General features: G+C 39.6%; 1 protein-coding gene across 3 annotated transcripts in view; it reads right to left on the reverse strand.

Moving 5' to 3' along the window:
* GRM8 (glutamate metabotropic receptor 8) overlaps window positions 1-24604 on the reverse strand; it is a gene marked incomplete at both ends in the record, with an annotated part of 765994 nt that overhangs the window by 439377 nt on the left and 302013 nt on the right. For all 3 annotated transcript variants that reach the window (XM_082632937.1, XM_082632938.1, XM_082632936.1), the window contains 3 exons: window positions 6161-6298; window positions 7401-7555; window positions 8024-8159. In XM_082632937.1, the coding sequence (XP_082489063.1) occupies window positions 6161-6298; window positions 7401-7555; window positions 8024-8159 (429 nt within the window). The remainder of the gene's footprint in view (window positions 1-6160; window positions 6299-7400; window positions 7556-8023; window positions 8160-24604) is intronic.

The following is a 24604-nucleotide window of genomic DNA, read 5'->3' on the forward strand; positions in this document are numbered from 1 at the left end:
AATAGGTGAGAGCTTCCACCTTTCACGGGCACCCAAAACAGGGAAAGGTTGAGGGAGAGTCACACCGGAAAAGTGACATAGTTACTCTGGCACCAAAAGTAAACTGACAGGCCTTTTAGAAGCTAATTATTGAGCCTGCTATTTGGTTCACTGACAGAATTTCTTGTTTGTGGGAAGAAACATATTTGTGCACTGCTTTTTTCCATTACCACTATTTCTACAGTCATAAATAAGAATCAATAGGCCATTTCAAGTAGCATATGCTCACCACCATTTAGCATCTGAGTGTCAGCCATACACAAGCTAATCAACAGTGTTCCAACCTCCTGGCTGAGAATTCAAACCCACGAGACAAGGAAAGCACTTCAAATTCATTAAGATGGTATATATGTCTGTGTGAGCAACTTGAAGGCGAAGGTGATCTGCTCTTTGTTTGTGTCTCTAGCGATCTCTGGCACAAGGCTGGCTATCCAAAATGAATAAATAAGTGAATGAAGAATGAATGAATGAATGAACAAATTGCTGAATGAGGCAAAATGTTTTAAGATGCTATACCGACCGGATTTTGAGGGTTGGTCAGAGAATGTTGTTTTGGTAAGGGCAGAGCTATTTACAATTCATGATGGAGAAATGAAAGCCAAGACCCAGTGTGACCCAAGAGAGAGACTGCCTTTGATTAGCAGTTGCTCTGCACATGCTCAAGTTTCCCAGCAATATTCACTATCAGGCCTCAGTAGGAAAGACAAGAAATCAGAATGATGGCCGTTACAAAATTCAAGTGAGACCTCCAAAGAAAAACTCTCCACTGTCAGTGAGGGTCTTGCTGGACAAAACAATGTCAGGTAAGGGACTGATCAGAGGAAAAGCAGGAAAAAGAAAAAATGAGATGTTGAAGGGGAGTAGCGGAAGAGGAGTTCAGGCAGAGGCATGAGTGGGAGAAGAGGTGGGTGAAAAAACTGTGCCATGGGCTTCCCTGGTGGCGCAGTGGTTGAGAGTCCGCCTGCCGATGCAGGGGACACGGGTTCGTGCCCCGGTCCGGGAAGATCCCACATGCCGCGGAGCGGCTGGGCCCGTGAGCCATGGCCGCTGAGCCTGCGCGTCCGGAGCCTGTGCTCCGCAACGGGAGAGGCCGCAACAGTGAGAGGCCCGCGTACGGCAAAAAAAAAAAAAAAAAAAAAAAAGGCGCCAAAACAAGGAGAGCAGAGTTAGACCCACAGTCCTCAAGGGAGGGTGTGGGTGTTTGGGTCAAGAGGAGCAGAAAGGCATTAAGTCTGGAAGAAGACAGGGAGGGAGGAAAAGAGAGAAGAGGTCAGAGAAATGTCTATAAAATAACACCCATCAACAATGATAACAAGTGTAAAAAAATCTTTCTTCCTTCTTGAGAAAGACAAAGGGAATTTTAAGCAGGATTAAGTAGTAGTAGCTTTCAGAACTCAGCAGCTCTCAGAAGCAATAATAACTACATAAATAGCTAAGTGGATGGCAGGAATTACTTCACTTTGGAATTCGGCCAGCATATCAAAGTTAATAGTAATATCACATCTTTTTGAAAGCTTTCCTGAGATTCTAGGGGGGAAATCATCTCAGAGAAACTGTACCAAGTTAATTTTAGGAAGAGGATGCTCCTCACTGCTTGAAGACATTCTATCTCCCGAAAATTGATAAGACAGAAGTTCTAGCCTGCTGGAAGCACTCTCCTATCCATGTAAATACATTGCCAGTATTGCCCCCAACGGATGCAATTATGTTTACAGATTACCATCGCCTAACGTAAAATTTTACTCAAAACATAACCCACAAAGGATGCTCTAAATGCCGCAAAAAGGACCTGTGGACATCCCACTTTCAGAGTTCTCTAACTTTTGGACTCATTGTGCATGATTAAGATGTAAACCTTGTAAGGCTAGATTTTGAAACACGCACAACTGTACACATTCATTTCTGAATTAGGTGGAATTGGGAAAATTGGAAATATAAATAAAGCCCTGGACACCTCTACTCATGAATATCCTGTAGCTTTTTCCTCTTACGTACATTACGTACATTTCCTCTTTGACCACTAACGTGCTGACCATCTTCTTTGCTTCCCAGAAATAGAGATAAAAACTGGGTGTTGATGGCAATTTGGGGTACAAATATCTTCTCTCACCATCTGGAAACATTCATGTGTTACTGTTTCCCCAAAAAATAAGTTAGAATATTGCATTCTTTATTTATTTTCTACCCAGGGACAAGTTATTTTAGTATCACTCACAATGGAATTTGCATGAAAATCTGTTTACTGACCCCATTCCATAAGGGCGCATTTGCCCTAGCACTTGGAGTAAACACCATTTTCATTGCACTAGAAATAGTTCTAATTGGGCAGATTGTTACAATTTTAGCAACACCCAAATATATGAAAGGAATATGAAGCAGACATGCCACCAAGTCTGGATTATGCAGCAACCCAGTTCAGTATGCCTGAAATAAGTACTCCTTATACACCATCAACAAATGCTAAAAGAACATCTGTAGACATCAAAATTTTTTGGAAAATATGAGTTTAGAGAAGCTGATGATTCTAAAAACAATATGTTAAAGAGTTATATGATTAATTGCTAATTTTATCATATATAGTGTATATGTACATATATATCATATATACAAATATATATGAAGAACAGAATTCATTCATTTCACTAACTGGTAAATTTTCATTAATATGATCTAAATGTGTGGATGATCAAACAATAACATTCAGAATTCAAAACTAAGCACTTTGGGGCTTCCCTGGTGGCACAGTGGTTAAGAATCTGCCTGCCAATGCAGGGGACATGTGTTCGAGCCCTGGTGTGGGAAGATCCCACATGCTGCAGAGCAACTAAGCCCGTGTGCCACAACTACTGAGCCTGCACTCTAGAGCCCCCGAGCCAAAACTACTGAGCCTGTGTGCCACAGCTACTGAAGCCCGCACTCCTAGAGCCCATGCTCCGCAACAAGAGAAGCCACCGCAATGAGAAGCCTGCACACCGCAACGAAGAGTAGCTCCCGCTCGCCACAACTAGAGAAAGCCCGCACGCAGCAACGAAGACCCAACGCAGCCAAAATAAATTAATTAATTAACTAAATTAATTAAAAACATTAAAAAAAAAAACTAAGCACCTTGTAAAATATACCTGAATGAGAAACACATCAGGGACTCTGTGTATAACTTCTCCTTTCAAACCTTTCTATAAACTGGCTGCTCTTTATATCCCATTATTCACTGACACGCAAACTCCTCTCCAATAAGCTGAATCTCTTCACTGTTCTTCATACACCTCCATGCCACTCTCTGCTGACCCATCCTTGCCCTCATTTAGGATGCTTTCTCAAATCTTTCTTGTTATCAAACACTCACCTCCTCCATGAAGCTTTGAATTTTACTTGAATTACAGTCATACATCTTCTGAACTTCCTCAATATCTATGTCCAAATTTAACACTTAATAATAGGATTGTTTTGCTCTCTGCTTATGTACGTGTATGTGTATCTCTTTTTCCCAACTAAATCACATGATTGAAAGGTAACACCTCCCTCTTAAGCCCCTCCCTAAAGCTTCTGTCAAAATCCTACTCCACATTTAACTTTGCTTTCTCTTGATAGTTCTTCTGACTGCTACGTTTATCTGAAAACATGCTTAGGGCTTCCCTGGTGGCGCAGTGGTTGAGAGTCCGCCTGCCGATGCAGGGGACGCGGGTTTGTGCCCCGGTCCGGGAAGATCCCACATGCCGCGAAGCAGCTGGGCCCGTGAGCCATGGCCGCTGAGCCTGTGCTCCGCAACGGGAGAGGCTACAACAGTGAGAAGCCCACGTATCGCAAAAAACAAACAAACAAACAAAAAAAACATGCTTAAATGCGCCCTCTCTTAAATAAACTTCTGCAACCCTGCTTCTTTCTCAAGCTCTCCCACCATATCTTTCTTTCTCTGTCAAACTTCTTTGAAAAGCATTCTTTCCTCTACTTCTTCTATGCCTGCCCTATCTCCAGCCCTCGCAATCTGAGTCTCCACCTGCGTGCACCCCATCTTCTCTCCTGACTCCCAGTTCATCTCCTTCCCCAGCCGCCATGCTCATTTCCTCTTCTGGCTCATCCCCTAGAGGCTCAAGTTGTCATCCATCATATCTGCTCAGTTTCCTTCGGCAACTGCCTCTCTGTCCTCGGCTTTAACTTCCAGGTCTCCACCTGCCACTCCCTAATCTGTATGTTTAGTGCGGCACACAATGTGGGGTGCTAGACCTTATGCTGCCACCTGCTGGGGAGTTCCATGAGGCGAGCTTAGAACCAAATTCAAGGTCGTCCCTCCACATCTACCATCCGTGCTGTCCTTTTTGTTAAGTAATTCTCCTAGACCTAGTTGTCAAAGATTTAATGTTCAGAACCTCCATCACTTACCACCATCTCCCCTGCATTAATCACTCACTGTGTACTGTAAATACTACCTACTACGATCTCTGCACTCTGTTCCAGCCCTAAATAGCACGTCTCATTTAAGCTGTGACTGCCCATTACAGGGGCTACTGGATGGGTCCTGACTGACCTTTCTCCTTTCTCTCCCCTGATCTCCAACCCTCCCTACCCTTCTGCCAGAGGAATCTTTTTGAAAACAGGTATCTGAGCAGTGCCTTAAATGAAAAGCCTCATGTAATTCTACCCTACAGGTAGGATAAAGCCCCAACTCCTCAGCTCTGGAGCTTCTAGGAAGAACTCCAAGGCCCTGCATGAGCTGGCCTCTTTAGCCTCTTCTGCCCTCACTTTCCCTCTCACTCCCTATCTTCACTCTCACTCACTCCGGCCTCCCTGACCTTTTTGTATCTGTACCTTGAACCAAAGAGGCTTGCCCTGGATCCTAGAATGGGCTGCCCTCATATCTTCACATAGCTGACGACACTGGTCATTCAGGTCTGGTCTCAAATGTCACCTCCTTGGCAAAGCATCTTGACCAAACGATCTACAGTAATGCCACCATCCCTCCCGAGACCACCTGGTCACTCTTTTCACATTTACTCTGTTGTATTTCTCCGAGGCATCTGGAAGTCTCTGTTCCTTTATACGTTTATGTATTTAGTGTCTGTCTTTTCACACTCAGATGTAAGCCCTGTGAGCAGGAACTTTGTCTCACTTCACTTACCCCAGCTCCTGGAAGTCACATCCCTCCACAGGGCCCCTATTTTCACATCCCCATCCTCGCTCCATTTATATGGCTGCTCTAGCACTTATCAGATTACATCTCTTATTTGAACAGCTATTTCCAAAGGAAGTGAATCAGGGGCAAGGAGCTCATATCAAAATGTCGGGGCCAGGGCGTAAGCAAGGGAGGAGTGTCTGGTTATAAGATGCTCATTCAGTGTAGAAGATTTTAGCGTAGAAGACTTATGCATCTTTGTTAAAATTACCCCTTTTATGTTCTTTATAATCATGCTGTACATATTTCATTTTCTATGTATTAGTTTCTAATATATATATATATGGATTAAAAGGATGTTTATATTGACCTTGTATCTTGAATTGATCTCACTAAATGTACTACTTAGTTCTAAGTCACTTTTAAAATTCCATAGATGTTTCTAGTACACAATCATGTTTCTGCAAATAAAAAGTTTCATTCTAACACTCAAAAAATGCACATTTAATATCACTATTATTTTTCAGCACAAGATATAGAAAGTAGAGCATCAAAAAAAATCATAGCTGATAGAGCTGTGCAAGATATGGGGGACATGGACTGAAATAGTTGAAAAACACTATCTTAGAGCAATTTGTTATGATCTGTCATCCTCACTACATTTTGAGCTCCTCGTGAGCAAAATCATGTCTTGCTTATTTGTAAGTATCCCACCAAACCTAATTAAGTACTTTGCCTAATGTAGGCACTCAATAAATGTTTTCTTAAATAGAATTAAAATATCCCAGTGTTGGACACATGGCACATGTTCAGTACATACTTGTCCGTTGACTGTAAGAACCAATGAGCACACCTAAGTCTGTTGAATGATCAATGTAAGCTCAGCCCTGCTGAGAAACTATAACAAGAGACGTGAGGAAGTAAAAGATACCGTCATCATTATCCACATAGAAAAACTTCATTTCTCAGGTAATGATAAAACGAATGCACCAAGGAAAACATTTAAGTGGCTACCTGTGCATTTCTTTACGTGACTGTTCCTTTTTCCATGTGATCCTAACTTGCATCCAAAATTCTCCTCCCAGAATTCCGCAAACCATACATTTCTTCGATTATTGGCAAGAGTTCGGCTTCTAAAGTATCGATCGAACCCTATTTTAAAGAAGAAAGGTATGATTGTAATATTCGTCCAAAATCAAAACCAAATACCGTCAGAGCTTTTGAATAGATATTATATTATGTTGTGATCATTGCATGAAGAAACACATATAACAAATGGGGGAGGGCAGCCAATAACCCAGCAATAAGGCTTCCCTTGTGGCAAGAGTCAATGGGGATCAGTGGACAATATCTCCACTCCCACCATTCACCATTCAGGCACCTGACTCTAGGGATGCACACAGCAGGTAAGCCTGTTGGGTGGCATCCGCACCACCTCTGTCTCTCCTCTGTCTCCCAGCGGCAGCAAGCAGTGACCTCGTGCTGAATATTCAAAACCAAATCAGACTTTTCTCATTCTCCTCTCTCTCCCCCAGCACGGGTCAGTGTTCCAGGCTTCTGTGCTTCTACTTGCCTCAAGGTTTATCTGTCCTGCATGTTCCATTTTCAGCTAATTCAATAAACTAATCACTACTAATGTAATCTTCTGGAGTCATGGGTAATGGGCTTGTGTCATTCTGCTCAGGTAACCACCTCACTGAAGGGAGACCACCTGCAAATAGTACCTTACTCCCAAGGATAATGGCAAAGGTAGGAATTTCAGTCACTGTCGAGATCATTGGAAAAGATATTTGGGAGACAGACTGCCTTTCAGAGATGCTCCACATCTTTGCTGTTGCATTTATTTGCACATAGAGCCAGGTCAGCATCATCATGTCTTCATTTGCTATAAAGCAAGCACTCTCCTTCCAATAATGCTATAACCATTGTAGACACCCATGGAAATATGCAAACTTAGAGGGCAACTACTAACATCATGGAGATATCCAAGGCCAACAATAGTGCCCCCTAAAAAAATATCTAGTGGGTACTCTTTTCTAATAAATATATATATATATATATATATATATATATATATATATATATATAATATGTTGAGTTAAGTAGTTACTGTCTTGACCATTCTGCCATCAGCCCTAAAAATTCTATCGAGTCATTAATAATGGATTCATTTCATCGTATGCTGATACCCTGATTTTGCTTTTGAGTTTAGATTCAGTTGGAATGAAGCAAATTCTCTACAGTGCATCCTTACCATCAATTGACGCTCTTTTGGGCAAAATTGTCACAGCCCCTTCTGCAATCTCCTCCTGCTGATAAACAGGTGCTATTTTGGATCCCCAACTATCTGAGCCAATCCAGAGAAAATGCCCACTTTGGTTTAATTTTTTCGCTGCTTCCAATATCCTCCTATTGGAATAAAAAGAAATAAAACATACCACATTTACCAAGAAACTCTACACTTGTGAATGTTACAAGACCAGCTATATCAAGTCATAAACACTCAGTAGGTCACCATTAAACAACCAGTCAATCATTCTAACTGCCTGAGTCTTATCATCTCCTAAAGGGAATATATTGGAGACTTTAACTCCAGCACCTGATAATTAGCCTTATCCTTAACCTCATTCACATCATTCTGTTTATCATCGTTATTTGTCTCATTTCTTTCAGTCCCCAGGTTTTACTAGGTAAACAGATTGGACTGAGAAACTAGAAGTCTGTTGTCTCTGTGTAGCAGAAGGCAGTCTGTAATTGCATGAGAATGTTGCAATTCCTATGAAATCTCACAAGATTTTACATTGAACATGAAATATGTTAGAAAAAGGATGTGGGCTGCAAATCTGATCCTACATGAGGAAGAAAAGCAATCAGCACCTGATGTCATCTTCATTAGCAAACATAATCACTGCCCGAGCATTAGGTGTTTCTAGCAGACGCTTGATTATTTTTTCAAATTCTCCAGGTCTTGGTTCACGTGGGATTTTCTGTGATTGAGCAATGCAAACACCACCTATTTAAAAAAAAAAAAGAAAGAAACAGAAGAAGTGATTAGGAAAAGACATTTACTTAACACACTTAATGAGGTTAGCTACTTTATAAAACCACATGACTCAGTAAAGGATATTGTTTCTCAAAATATCTGTCATTCTCACCTATTAAAAGCAATCACTTTTTTGCATTATATGTATCAAATAAATGACATCAATAACTTAATCATACATCAGAGGTTTTTTCCAAGTTTAAACATTATTTTTGTGGATGTCTTTAAAAAAACCTAAGTGTACAAAATGTGGGACAAGAGAGAAAGAGTGGAAAGAAGGCTCTTTTAATTCATTCAACCTAAGTCCAAGGATAAGTGTCTGGATTAATAAAAGGTATGAGTATGTCTTATAGGTGAGACATCCTGTAAGGAAGGAAGGTCCTTTTACTAATTTTATTTATTAGTAGACTTCCTTTAAGATTAATTTCCTTTTTTTAGCTCATAGTATTGCAGCAAGATTCTTATGCAGTACCATAATATGTTACGAGACAAGTGGTCTTCAAGACTGAGACACTAGCCAAGTTTCAAAGACACAAACCCTCAGTTGATATATATCTCCACCATGAAAATCAAAATGGCAGAAATCCCATCCCACTCACACGGAAAAAGAAAAGAACTCTTCTTTTGGCCTCTCCTTTTAAAGCAACGAGAAGCCAAAAAGAAAAGTTTAGAAAAGATCTCTGCCCCCTGCCGATGGGCTGGGCTAGGAGGAGAAGAAGGAGGTTTCCTTCGCTGCAGTGGTACAGTTATAACATATTCTAATACTAGAAGAAAAAGCAATATAAGCAAGATGTTTCAATTGCATTATGGTTTAAGCAGGCTTTTTGAGTCGCATGACAAGAAAATCATCATTTATTTATAGCATTGCTTCAGTAGGCAAAGGCATTTTTTCTTCTAAACAGTTGACAATGCGTTCAGTCACCCAAATGTTACTGGATGCCATTACGTGCTATGCATTGGGCTGGACACTGGGAATGCGTAGTCTAATCCAGCAGTTACCAGCTAGTCTGGGAGAGGGACATTCCAATAAATTATCATGGAACATGTAATAAATTTTAGAATGAAGAGAGTATACCACACTTTGGGAGCCCAGAGGAAGGAGTAACTCAAGTGCTTGAGAGAGCTGGATTTTAAATGCCAAATATACATAAATATAGGGACAAAAATGGGAAATTTCTGGTAGAAGCCAAGGTATGAAAGAACCTTGCTTGATCGTGACCTATGGTTGAGACTGGCTGGGGCTGAGGTTGGAAAGAATGGACAGGTCCAGCTTGACAATGACTTTGTTATACATGCCAAATAATTTGGATTTGATCTTGAAAAGGATGGAAACCCACTGCAAGTTCATGAGCAGGAGAATTACATGATGAGCTGTATGCTTTAGGAAGAAACCTCAGGTAGCCAAACAAAGAAGAACCATGTGGTAGCCAGACAATGGGTGTCCAGTGTGTTGTGATCAGATTTAACATATGTGACAATACTGTATGATTAACAGTGCTAGAGTACTGAAGGTTATTTTTTGTATAAGTTAGAGCACTGCCAAAGTTATCCCCGCAATAGAAATACCCTCACTAACCCTACACTATGCTCTTCACGGGTGGGAATTGCCCATAATCCACAGACAGAGCCTGTAGTTAGTTAGTCTACTGATATGCCATGAATAGTTGTGATGACTGATTCATTCCTTCAGTAAATATTTATGGCATGCCCACTATCTGCCAGATACCTTGTGGGGCATATGGATTTACAATGGTGAATAAAATAGACATGGCCCTTGCCTTCACAGAGTTTAGAGATGTTATGGGTAAAACAGGCTTAATGCAAAACAAACCCGCAACATAAGTATGTAAGTACAAGTTATGGCAAGTCCTATGAGGAAGAGCAAGGACATTTAATTTAGATTGAGGAATGTTTGGGAAAAGTGTCCCTAAAGTTGGTATCACTTGGTTAAGGTCAGAAAGAAGAGAGAATGGGAGAGCATCACACGGGAAAGTTCAGGAAAGAGCCAGTGGAGTTAATGAATGAAGGGGAGAGAAGTGTGAGACAAAAATGAGAGGTAATTTAGAGGCCAAATCATGCATGGCATGCAGGGCCTTCAGAAGATTATGTGTAATTAAAGTGCCTGACATTTAGTAGCCCATAGGAATATGTCTTGTCTATGACCGCCGCATTTCATGGAAGAAAAATGAATGAGGACCATTGAATTATGTAAGAGGGCAACCTGGAGTGAAAAGAATAGGAGGCCATGAGCCCAGTGAGGAGGTTATCAGAACAGGCAATGGGAAATGATGACTAGGGTAATGCTGCTGGTACTAAGGAGGGGCAGGTGGACCTGTAAGAATCTGAGTTAGAATCAGTAGGGCTTTGTAATGTTTTTCCCACCTTTATTGAGACATGACTGACAAATAAAAATTGTATATATTTAGGTTGTACTGATTGGATCTAAGTAGTGAGGTAGTGGGAAACCATTAAGCATGACTCTAAGGTTTTGGCCTTGGTGATCAGTTTGTGTGATGACACCATTGAACAAGTAGGAAACACAGGAGGGTGAACAGGTTTGGAGAGGAGGAAAGAATGATTTTGATTTAGGATGAGTTGTTTTCAAAGTACCCATGGAACATCAAACCGAAAAAAAGTGAGTCTGGAGCTAAGGAGAGAAAAGGCAGTTGTAATCACAATGTTGCCTGATGCAGATACAGTAAGAAGATGAAGTGTTGGGAACGAAGAGATCACTCAAAGAGAATACTGAAATCAACAACAGGAAAAGGTGAGTGACAGAGCTCTCTGAAAACCCACCAGCTTGGGGAAGGGAGCTAGTGAAAGAGACTGGACAAAAGTGATTACATATTTTGAGGAGAAAACTTTGGGGACAGTAGTCTTAAGTTGAAGACTATGCATAATGTGTTTAAAAATCAAACAAACAGGGCTTCCCTGGTGGTGCAGTGGTTGAGAGTCCGCCTGCCGCTGCAGGGGACACGGGTTCGTGCCCCGGTTCGGGAAGATCCCACATGCCGCGGAGCGGCTGGGCCCGTGAGCCATGGCCGCTGAGCCTGCGCGTCCGGAGGCTGTGCTCCGCAACGGGAGAGGCCACAACAGAGAGAGGCCCGCATACCGCAAAAAAAAAAAAAAAAAAAAATCAAACAAACAAACAAAAAACTGTGGTGAGTGGAAGCATTAGGTAACCACAGAAATGCAAGACCCAAACTGTAACACTCTCTGGGGAACAACAGCTGTTTCAAAATATGACTGCTCTTTTAAGAAAATTGCTCTGATTACTTAAGGATCCTATTAAAGACATGCCATATCCAAAATATCATTCTGAGATTAATCCTGACTCCATAGCCAGAAGAAATGAAGGCCAGAAAATTTTGATTATGACTATTTCAGATGAGGCAAACAGGCAATCCAGACACATGGTTTAGTCTGAATTCATTGATGTATTCATTTACTACAGATCTAGTGAACATTTTTGCTTGTAAAAAGCTGAGTTGGGTTGGAATTTTACATAGTCTATTCATATGTTTTTATTCCTTTACCTCACCTTTTATCTGTCAGCCTGGTCAATCGGTATTTTCCTGGAAAGAGGGACTGCACAATTAATTTATTTCAGCTGAGCCAATCCTTATGAAGATCCTGCACCACATGGCATTGTGCTGTTTGGTGCCTTATGGATATTTTATTAAATTGTGGAGTGTGTTACTCTCAAGTAATTGGAGTCAGAAGATTAGGATTTTTTTTCTTAGCCTGGAAACTCATTCACAATTTCTATCTTCACATCAGTCAAGAAGCCACACTCATAAGCACTCATAAAAGCACATATCGTCTACTACATTTCCGGAGCTATGGACATTCTGTCTCCCATTCTGTCCACAGAAGTCTTATAATTGAATGACAAGATGTACACATAAGAAAAGCCAGATAAGGATGTAAAATGATGGACTGCTAAAAAATAATAGCAGAAGATCAAATGAACTGCACTAATAAATGACAAGTCCCCCCCACACCCGCCAAATAGTCCAATGACTTCATAAGAAGAAGAGGTCGTTATATACTGTTAGAGTTGAGGTAAAGTACCAATAAAATTTAGTCAAACATTCAGGCTTTATCAAAGACGTGCTTTCCTTCAATACTCATTATATGTTGTTTCAATTTTTAAAGAGACTCTCTGACTTGATTTAGGCTCCTGGGGTGGGAGAAGGAAGAGGAGCTGCTCTCCATCAAAGCACATGTCTATTGCATCTATTTCTTCATACCTCACTCTGGAAGAGTACTGATTGTGTACAATTCAAGGAACACTAGCTTTCTTATTCTACAGCTGTCCCCAGGTCTGCAAGAAATAATTTTGAAAGCTTAGCACTTAGGAATGTTATATGGAGGAATTTATAATTGGCTGTTTTCTAGAATCTTCTGACTTCCTCATTTGTGTCAATGTTTTCCTTTTGATTATTTAGTGATAATTAAAAGATCATTTGCTGAACGGAACATTTTACATTCACTCTACAACACACGTGATCACTCCTTCTCAGTCTCATTCACTCTTACCTCCCTAGTTGTAGCAAAAGCGCTCTAAGATTGGCATTATCACCACATTTCTGATGAGGAAACTGAGAAACAAGGGGTGTCAACAGCTGGCAAGAGGTTGGAACCCAGGTTCAAAGTCAGATCTGACTCCAAGACTAGCCTTTTTCCATCATCTTTTTCATCACTTGCCCAATTGACCAGTGGCTCAAGTTGGTTCACAATTTCTGTCAAGTTCTAAGTAAATCAAATCGAGTCTCTGGTTATATAACCTGTTAGATCTGCATGACAGAATGATTTTGATACATAAACAAATCAACAAGGTTACCATTTTATCAATGGTTAAGGTTACTGGTAAAAAAGTGATTGGTCAAAATTGTTGGTTAACCATAAGAGACTGTTTATAATTGACCCTAATAAGAATGTGATATAGTCAGTCAACTATTATTAAATTATTTCTTATGAATGCACTTGCCAATAATAGCAATGAGCAAAACCAAATAACCAGTTTTTTTGTTTCTCTTTTAAAGAAAATAGAAACATGTTAACTCTTAAAAGTGCCGGGATCCCAATTCCAATTCTTAGGGAGTGAGGAATTTCCCCACCATCACCAGGCAATCCTCTGACAAAAACTGGGTGCCCTACAATTCAACTCATTTCTGATACTATCTACCTGGATATTGTCAGATTCCACAGGTTAAGGGTTCAAGTCCTACAAGACTGTCCGCCCAGCCCTGCCCCACTTCAGATGTCAGTCACAAGCTCTGCTTGTTACCTGTGCTTCTGACCAACTGGTTATAGATCAGAGGTTCCCAAAATCTCCTCCTTGGGTTCAATTAATTTGCTAGAGAGGCTAACAGAACTCAGAGAAACATTGTACTTACTAGATCACTGGCTTATTATAAAAGAATATAACTCAGGAACAGCCACATAAGAGATGTACAGGGCAAGGCATGGGGAAAGGGCACAGAGCTTCCATGCTCTCTCTGAATCTCCAAGTGTTCACCAACCCTGAAGCTCTCCAAACCCCATCCTTTCCAGTTTTGATGGAGGCTTCATTACATAGGCATGATTGAAATGGCCATTGGTGGTTGAACTCAATTTCCAGCCCCTCTCCCCTCTGTGCAGGTTGGGGGGTGAGACTGGAAGTTCTAACCCTCTAATCCTGTGGTTGGTCTTCCTGACAATGGGCCCCAACCTTAGGTTACCTACAGGCTTTCCCAAAGTCATTCATTAACATAACAAAAAACACCTTTTTCACTCTCATCACTTAGGAAATTCCAAGGATTTTAGGAGCTCTGTGCCAAAAACTGGATAAAGACCAAATACTATTTCTTATTATACGTCACAATATCACAACTCTATGCCCTACTCTTTCCTTTTTTTTTTTTTTTTAACATCTTTATTGCAGCATAATTGCTTTACAACAAATGCTGGAGAGGGTGTGGAGAAAAGGGAACACTCTTGCACTGTTGGTGGGAATGTCGATTGATACAGCCACTATGGAGAACAGTATGGAGGTTCCTTAAGAGACTAAAAATAGAACTACCATATGACCCAGCAATCCCACTACTGGGCATAGACCCTGAGAAAACCATAATTCAAAAAGAGTCATGTACCACAATGTTCACTGCAGCACTATTTACAATAGCCAGGACATGGAAGCAACCTAATTACTCTTGACATCATTTCTTTCCACCTTTCTGGAGACATACGTAAAATAACCATTTGGCCCTAATGTAATTGGTCCTTTAGTGACAGTTCAGTAAAATTTGTTCTAAGGTTTGAACAAGTGTAATCACGCCTTTTGTAACAGTACTTTCACCTCCTTATGTGGTGTACAACTGGGACTTAGCAGCAAAGTATACAGTGTGATGAAAGTTTGTCTCTTTGTCAGCTTCAGGTGCACTTTGTGAAAGAGATTTACCTCACACATCGCAGTGAAGTAAAAGTGTTATCTTGAACAACATGCATTAAAAGAGCAAAACTGCACTTAAATCTGTGCTCATTCCCACCCCCCCCCAAACCTGTTATGCTTTTTCCTCTATCAAATGCCAAGTCACCCTTAAAGAGACTGAAAAGCAATGAAATGAGGGAATGAAAGTCCTGGTACAGAAGGGGCATGAGTGCCTTGCTACTCCCCTCTTTGTCCCCTAAGAGTGGCAATGGGGACAATCCAGTAGGGAGAAGACTGGCTCAGAAAGCCCCTTTCCTGCCAGTCTCCGTGTGACTCAGAGATGCTCATGCTTGGAAGGCAGATTGGGCTGGAACAGGTTCACAGGGTCAGTTTCCTACATACTAGGCTTTCTAACATGCCCTCTTTTCATCACAGATCCACTCAGAGGCACAGAGTGGTATGGCGGTTATGAATGTTGTCTCTGGGGCTAGACTTCCTAGCTCCAAATCATGGCCCTTCTCTGACTAGCTGTGATGCTGGGTAAGTTGTGTGACTTCTCTGTGCCTCTGTCCCTCAATCTAAAGATTGAGAGGATGCTAGTATCTTCCAAATGGGTTATTGTGAAAAGATTAAGTAATCACTCAACAGATTAATTTGTTTCCTCAGAAAACACATTCATTGTAAATTGTTTAAAATAAAAATTGACAAACCCCAAACAGAAAGAGTAACTCACTTTCACCAAGCAATACTTACCTATAACATTAATTCTAGACTCCTCAAATTTCATTCCCCAAATGTACACAGAATAACAACTCTTACTAGCAAGTCCAGTCAACGGGGATGCTAAGTACAAAAGGTTCTACGTTAGAAGGGAAACTTGTGCCCATCACCACTAGAACTAAACATCTAATGTGTTGCCTCTTCCCGCTCTTGAAAACTGGAAATGTCTAAGGAGACATGGGTACAGTAGATGGGAAAAATTCAGGAAAAGAAAGGGTGAGGAAGAAGAAGAAAAATGGGGGTGGGGAGAGGGTGAGAAGGGAAATGACATGACTTGGGGGAAGAAAAAGAAGAGGGAAAAGAACCAGAGTACAGAGAGGAGAGACTAGAGGGCAGACCATCCACACCAGAAGTATCTTTGGAGCCGGGCAAAAACTCCACTCTCTTTAGGGTCGAAACAGCAAATGTGGAGTTAGGAACATTTGGAGAAGGAGAACTTGATGAGGTTTAAATAAATTTTACTACTGTGTTGTGTGCATTTGTATTTACATGAATTATTTTCTGAGTACTATTTTTGGAGTGTTTTGGGATTTTTATTTTGTTTTGTCTGTTTTTTTTTTTTTTTTTTTTTTTGCTATTTCAAAGTGGATTCACAGATACTGGGGCCAAAAGTATGACAGGAAGGTTTTGAAAAATAAAACTAACTCCCTGTAAATGCTCAAATGCTCACTATGAATAAACTCTTTAAGAAAAGAGAAATTTCATATTTTCTAGCCCATTGCTTGGAAAAACCATCATGCCAATGACCACTAGAATCAAAGTGAGCACTGGTTAAATTTCTTACCCTTCTGGATTAGGAAATAAACAGTACTGGACTTTGGATTAAGCTCATTACAATTACAGATGAGAAATCAGTAATTCAGTTACAGATGAGGAATTCATTACAGAATCATGCCAATTAAATTAGTGAGGGGGAGAGTAGACAATCGTGGCATCCGCCCTTCTTCAATCATTCAACAAATATTCATTGAGCACTGTTACAGGTCAGATGCTTTTTAGACACAGAGTATACAAGAGTGAATAATATAGAGAAGGTCTCTGACTTCACAGAGCTCACATCTCAGTCAATCCCTAGGGTCTTGTGAAGCCTGATACCAGTGGGCATTCATTGGATGTGTGATAAATAAGTGAATAAACAAGAAATTCTTATTTCATGATGTAGTAGAATGATCTAATAAAGAGATAATAAGCATATCCATGTATTAAAAATACCATCATTCAGAAAAAGGCTAAGCATCTTTGCATCTATGTTATATATGTATGTAACATAAAGTTATTTCCAAATACCTTCTGCAAATAGGACACTCTCAGTAGTATCTCAACAGCAGCTCAGAGCCTGCAAACTATGAACATTCTTCTACACAAGTTAATATCTTAGTCTGCTTACCAGCATTACCTGAATTCTGCTATATATTGGCTTTCAGTACAGCATTTTAACAGATACTCAAAGGGGGCTGACATTCTTGATTTAAAGAAGAAGGAACTAATAGCTGAAAGATTATTATTGTTTTAGCTATATAACTCTTCAGAGCAAGGCTTGCACCACAACCAACGTACAACAGTGACTAAGCTAAGAAGTGGACTTCAGAGAACAAAAATAAAGCAACAAAAGCATTTAAAAACTCCATCTTTCAAGCAAATGTAAGTACTTGTAGTGTTTCTGTAGGTAGTTCACAATAATTTTCCATGGCAAGATTTGATCTATGTGTTTGAGGCATATAAAAGTTAAAAATATAGTTATATATTTAACTCTTTGGATTCAAATAGAACTAGAAAGAGAGAAGAGTAAAATGACATGTTTTTGATAGCAACACTTTGTATAGTTAGTTATTTAAAGAACTCTTTTAAAAAAATTTTTAACAGTTTTATTGAAGTATAATTGATATATCAAAAAAACACTACATATGTTTAATGCATACAATTTGATGAGTCTGGACATGTGCATACACCTATGATACTATCATCACAATCAAGGTAACAAACATATCCATCATTTCCAAGTTTCCTTGTGTCTCATGCCCCCTTTGTGTGTGTGTGTGTGGTAAGAACACTTAACATGAGATCTATCCTCTTAACAAAATTTTAAGTGAATACCATGCTGTTAACTATAGGCACTACTTTGTACAGCAGCTCTCTAGACCTTATTCCTCTTGCATAACTGGAACTTTACCCCCATTGAATAACAACTTCCCATTTCCCCTTCCTCCCAGCCCCTGATAACCACCATTCTCTCTGCTTCTATGGTTTGACTACTTTAGACTCCTCACATAAGTAGAACCATACAGCATCTGTCCTTCTGAGACTGGCATATTTTACTTAGCATAACATCCTCCAGGTCTGTCCATGTTGTCTCAAATAGTAGGATTTCCTTCTTTGTTAAGGCTGAATAATATTCCATTTTATGTGTATTCCACATTTTCTTTATCCATTCATCTGTCAATAGACATTTGGGTTGCTTCCATATCTTGGCTATTGTGAATAATGCTTCAAAGAACACAGGAATGCCAATAACTCTTCCAGATCCTGTTTCAATTCTTTTGGTTAAGTACCCAGTCATGAGATTGCTGGATTATATGGTATTCCTCTTTTTAATTTTTTTGAGGAAGCTCTACTATTTGTCATAGTGGTTGTACCATTTTACATTCCCACTAACAGTATACAAGGGTTCCATTTTCTCCACAACCTTGACAACAGTTGTTATATTTTGTTGTTTGTTTGATCATTGTCATCTTAACATGTGCAAAGTGATATCTCATTGTAGTTTTGATGTGACTTTCCCTGATGATTAGTGATATTGAGTATCTCTTCATATACATAGTGGCCACTTGTATGTTTTCTTGGGAGAAATACCTAAGTCCTTTGACCATTTTTATTTATTTATTTTTAAATTTTATTAAAGTATAGTTTATTTACAATGTAGTGTTTTTGACCATTTTTAAATTGAGTCACTTGGGCTTTTGCTATTGCACTGTAGGAGTTTAAGGACTCTTGTTAAAATAAATTTTAGACTAGATTTTACTCAAAATAGAAAGCAGTTAGTAACTTGAGATGCAAGACTCCCCATACACAAAAGAAATTAACTCTATTAACATTTCCTTAACTAAAAACCCATTTAGAACAAATAGAAAATAATAATAATAGTGTATTGAATACTAGTTCACCATGCTTTAATATCTCATTTCACCCTCATAATGTCTCAGCGCTACTGAATATGTAAGGTAAACATCATACACTTGAGGAAACCGTCCCCGAGGTCAAACAGCTAGGAAGGAGTCAAGTGCAGACCTTGTGACCCTTATCCTAGTAGCCAAGTATATTCATTGTACTTTGCTACTATCTCTCATAATTGTCCCCTTGATCATTAAAACTCCTGAATATAATTAAACAGCATCAACAGGTAAGGTAGTATGACCAAAATGTGAACTCCAAAGTTTTATACCATCAAGACTGAATAACTTAGGAAAATGGATTTTGTTCTGGTTCAGGCTGGACAAAAATCTCATTCATTAACATCCTCTCAAAAGAGTGTCCTGCAGGCTTCTTCTCTACATGAACCCAGGCATGCCCACCAACGCTCGTGGAGCATTCACTGTGTGCTTACTATATGCTGAGTGCTCTGTGGAAATCTGGAGGTACAAAAATGAGTAAGAAGCCACAGTCCCTGGCCTTGAGGCACTCACAATAAATAACACAATATGTAAACAGTATTACAATTTCATGTGAGAAATGCTACAATGCAGGGTAGCCTAGGGGTATGGGACCAAGAAAACAGAATCTAGTTAACTATGAATAAGATTCACCAGCTCCTGCCAGTGACCGTAAGAATACATGGTCAAAGAAGCGTAAAAAGTAGCTGTATGGTACATTCAGACACACCAGGATCAACAAAGTCAGAAAACATTGCAGAAGTAAGCTTATGATTGATTTAGCCAGCCAGAAACCAGCAAAATCTATTTCTAGTGGAAACTACCAGTCATCAGACATATCCAGTATTTCCAGTGAAAATGTGATTGTCATTAATAATTTAAATACGATGTAATAAAATACCTTGTGTTTATGTACAAGGGGGGTTTAATTTTACTTTTCCACAATAAGAAACAGACCACACATCTTGAAGTGGAAGGAATACAGAGAAAAAAATTTAAATAACCATTAAAATGGCCATTTGAAAGGGTTAGAACAAAGCATCAGTTCTAAGAACCAAGGAATTTAGTTGGGTTCAATGCATTTTAATCACAACCAATCAAACAGTTTATGCACGGCTTTGTTTATTTCAATGTTAAAACACGTCAGAACTTGCAAGAATAGTTTTTTTTAAGTTTATTCCTATTAATGCAAACTGTGAATGCACAAGCCAAGGCAAAATCTGAATCATTTAGAGATTCACTATCAAATATTCTTTCACTGAAACCAAGAAACGTCTATACCCGCGGTGTTACAGCAACAGAGCAGGTATGTTATAACATTTTGCATTAAATTATATCATTTATCTAAGGGGGTTCTTAGAAAAGAACATTAAGCTTTCAATAATCCTAACATCATTCAAGCACAAAAATGAAAACTGCAGATCAGAACTGCAAATGACAAAAGGATAACCATTTGTTACCTCATAAATTTCTATGGTATAATTTCTATAATTTCCATTCATGCCGTGACTCCCAGATAAAACTCATTCTCTTTACAAATGCATTATATCTTAACAATATACTATAGCAAGTGAATATCTATAAATTAAAAAGCAGTTCGGCTTGTGGGAAAAAAACCCTGAAATATGAATAGTATGACAGACGTACTGGCTCTACCATTCTAACAGCAAGTTCACTCAAGCCATGATATAATTTTCTCATTCCTACATTGGATCATGCCCATGTCCCCTCTGTAGGACCCTCTCTGGCTATCAGTTTCATCATTTGTAAAAAGAAGGGTGCTTGATGGGACAACCTCAAGATTCCTTTGAATTTCAGCATTTTGTGTTTCTATGAATATACTACATATACTGCCTCCCATGAGTACTGTGAATTATGTAAGTAAGTTCTAATATGGAAACAGAAAGAACATCATGTAAAATACAATAAATCACTTGTTGAAAAGCCTACAGGAGAAGAACTAGAAGAGACATAAGAAAACTTATTCAATTCAAAATTATGAAGCCTGGGTAGCTTAAAAACTAATTTTTATGAGGGTATTAGGGTCTCAGTCAGTTGCTTTGGGTCTGGAGACCAGTTTGTCGAAGCACTCCCATTCCTTCTCAGTTGATTGAAAAGGAAATGAGACAGGGGGTTCAGCATAGGCATGATGGAGACATCCATGCAGATTTGTCCATTAATAGCTTTCATTTCACTATTCCATAAGCCTCCCTTCTCCTCTCGTCTTTGAATTTCCCTCTCATTTCTTTGTCCTACTCCACTTTCCTTTTCTTCTTTTTCTTTGCTCCTCTCTGACTCCCCCCTCTTCCCTTTCAAAAACCAGAATATGGTGACAGGTCACCTGGTGCAGCACCCTTCCAAGTCTGCCTGTCCCGCTGCTCCCTAAGATTCACTAACAGGACAGAGCAGCAAAAAGAACTGCTGTGTGGCCTGGAGTCTGGTTAAGCATGGAAACAAGAACACATTCATTTATCTCCACTTCCTCTAAATATCCAACTGAGTATCAAATGGAGAAAACAGGAAAGAAATGTCATCGATGTTTCGAAAGCTGAAAAGCAGGTGATGATCAAGTCATAACTGACTTGCCAGGCAGAAAAAAAAAAACAAAAAAAAAACTGAAAGGAAAGCCCTCAGGGCACGGGGATGCAGCTGATATGAAGAGAAACAAAGCAGCCACTCCACCCAACACCAGGAAGGCTCTAGGAGGGGAGGCGCCAGAGACTCCAGAGGTGGGGGTGAAAACAGAATTGGGTGAAAATCTCTGTGTCTTCCTCCAACTACACACCCGCTGCACAGAAGATCAGAGGGTCACTGTAGAGAATGAACTCAAGGACACCAGACCCAGCAAGGACCGAGCAGGTTTCTATAAAGTGAAAGCCTATATGCTGAATGGGGATCCCCTGGTCCTGGGCCCCCTTCCCTGCTTAGCACCCAGACTCCAGCTGCCTAACTTTCATCTCCCAGGCAGGAAACTGGAAGAGCCTTCTCGGGAGAAACTGGCCAAAGGGTGACACCATACTGATACTCATTGATGGATGTCCCCCAATTAGATAATCATGTCTACTTGCCCATTTTAAAGTAAAGCCATAGTCAGGGAACCTGACCCACAAGTCGCAAGCTTCCAAACAGCACCAGGACCACATTCTCAATGTCACACCAAACAGAAGAGAAGAACTCAGCAGACACAGAAACAAGACATAAGCAGAAGATGACTTCAAGAATATTAATAACCTCAGAGAGAAGACATTCTGTCCATGCAACAAGAACAGGAGGCTATAAAACAGGAGCTTTCAGAGAACAAGAAAGAGCTCCTGGATATTAAAAAAGATAAGTGAGATAGAAATACCTCCATAGATAAGACATAAGAGAAAGTCAAGGAAATATTTCAGAAAGTAAAACAAATGAAAAATCATCATGAAATTAGGGAATGTATCCAGGAGGTTCAACATTCAAACTTTGAAGTCTCAAAAAGCAATAGAGAGGCCATTACCAAAGAAATAAAAGAATATTTCTGAGAACTGAAGAACACGAGTTTTTGACTTGAAAACACCTGTCAAATTTCTAGCAAAAAGAAAAGAGAAGGATGAGGAAGGGAAAGACCCACATGAAGGAACATTCACACAAGATTTTAAAATCACTTGAGAGTGAAAACAGATTATAGAAAAAGGGTTAGGGCTCAGAATGGCTTCTGGATCCTGAACGGCAGAACTGCTGGTCAGAAGAAAACAGGGCAACACATTCAAAATGATGAGAAAAGATGAGTTTTATTCCAGACAAACATAACCACCAAACTATAAATCAAATGTATGAGTAAAATAAAGTCTATTTTGGAGATACAGAAATCTCAAAAAACTATTTGCTTTCCATGCACCCTTTTTAGGAAGGCTCTGAGGATGTACACCATCCAAACCAGGAAGGAAACAAGAAAGGAGAAGACTCCGAATCCAGGTAACAGGTAATCCAACACAGGGAAGGTAAAGGGATTTCTCCAAGTGATGATAAAGTGAGGTCAGAGTTAACAGGATGGAACTCGTCTAGCTCGTCTAGAGATCACCCAGTCCAGGTTAGAGCAGGAAGATGGAAGACTCCAGAATATCTCCAAGAAAAAAAAAAAAAAAAAGAACTAGAATTGATGGATTATTTGATGTGTTTGGATGTACTGAAAGAATATGTATAGTTCTGCAAGAGTTTGAAGATGAATTCATAATAGATACATAGAAAAATGAAGCTTATGACAAAGCAAGGAATTAATTCCAGGAAAAACAAAATGTGTATAGAAGAGAAATGTTATTTTAGTACCCTATCCAGATCAATTGTAATGTCATGTGTAGAGTCATGATAATATAAACACTGAATATTAACTGGACCAAAATTGCAATACAATCCTGCTGGAAGGATTGGAGAAGTGTGTGTCTATGTGCACATGCATGTGCAATTTGTGTATGGTGTGTATTTGTGTATGAGTTGTCATCATCTTCCAGAGTAGGAAGACCATAAAGATGAAAGTTAAAAAATCAAGATAGCAGCATAAACATGTTGTGTGGAAAAATGGAGACAAAAACCCGGAAAAAAAAACAACTAAAGATATTGAAAACAAATTTTCTAGATTCAAAAGTGGGAGGACTGAGGTGTGTGACTGTGTGATTGCTGTTTTTGTTAAGCCTGGTTGCACTATATACGAAATCACTCAGTTAAAGTGCATGCTTGGGGCACTGCCTTTTATAGTCATAAAGTGGGAAGAAAAAAAAGGAGCTGAAAGATGGCTTTCTATCTGTTAAGAGAAGCCTCTCCTGTAACTGGGTTTTTCTTAAAAATGTTTCTGCATGTTTACACCTAGACCTGTATTACCTTACCTAATTGGGGGTTTTGTTTGTTTGGTTTTTGGTGGCATCGCAGATGCTTGTTTAATCTTCTTGGGACCAAAACCCGGACAACAATGCATAATGACAAAAATAATAATTAATACAAACAACATGACAACCCACGTTGCCAGAGTTTAAAGCACCAGATTTCATCTCAGTTAAAGCTAACCTGTCCATAGGTGTTTCCTATCCAAACTCCAAAGATATATCAGTAACTGTTTTCAATGACATAAAAGACCTATCATTTAAACAAAACCACAACTGACACTCTATCTGGATACTATTTGCAATTTAAAATAATGTTTGTTGTTATGTTAAAGAAAATGAGTTCTCTCACATAAGGATATAATTGTCACCCAGGTAATCTTATTTGAGTATTTCAAGGACCACAGGGGAATGAAGCTCTATGGGCAAAGTGGCTGCAGAGTAGAGGGGAGCACACGGGCACCCAGAGGTGGGTATGTGCAGCCATGGGCATTGGTGTAGGTGACTCTAGTGTTCTCGCTATCAGGCACATGAATTTATGGTAGCTTTGGTAGGTGCTCAATCATACTTCACAAGAGAAGGAGGTGGAAATGAGAAATATACCAGAGGCTGTCATCATCCATACCCCTCCAGTTAGGATTTGAAGCCTTGGCAAAGGTGGTTTCAGGAAGATATGAGGAGATATGAAGGAACTCCTTGGCCAAATTTTAGCTAATCCATCTGGAATTGAAACTTGATGAGTCCTAAGTGGGGGATAAATCACAGATTTCAATAATCTGTGATTTGAATACATCTACATTTTTAATATATGTTGTACATTGAGGCACTGGAAATTAATCTGTATGTCATAGTTCTCCAGAAAAGATTTGCAGTGATTTCTTTTCCAACAATGAATGGGCGGCCTCCCTTTAGACTATGTGAAAGATGAGGCCCCTACTCAACACTCACAGGCGATAAAGGTGAAGCAAACAGCAACAGTGGGAGGGGAAAGTCTCCTGCCAGCACTGCACCAGGCATGGGGGATGAGAGACCACACCCTGGTTTTCACAGAATTTGGGATCCAAGGGGTGAAAGAAAGAAAAGGTATTGATCCATAAGTCATTCCTTCATTTTAATACCAAATAATAACTATTCATTTTAAATCTCATGGATTTTGTAACACCAACTGGGCATAAAATTGTGAACAATCATGCAACCTAACAATGTAACTCCCAAAGTGTTAAGTTC

This window comes from Mesoplodon mirus (assembly GCF_964341445.2).
Source record: "Mesoplodon mirus genome assembly, chromosome: 9".
Taxonomy (NCBI): Eukaryota; Metazoa; Chordata; class Mammalia; order Artiodactyla; family Ziphiidae; genus Mesoplodon; species Mesoplodon mirus.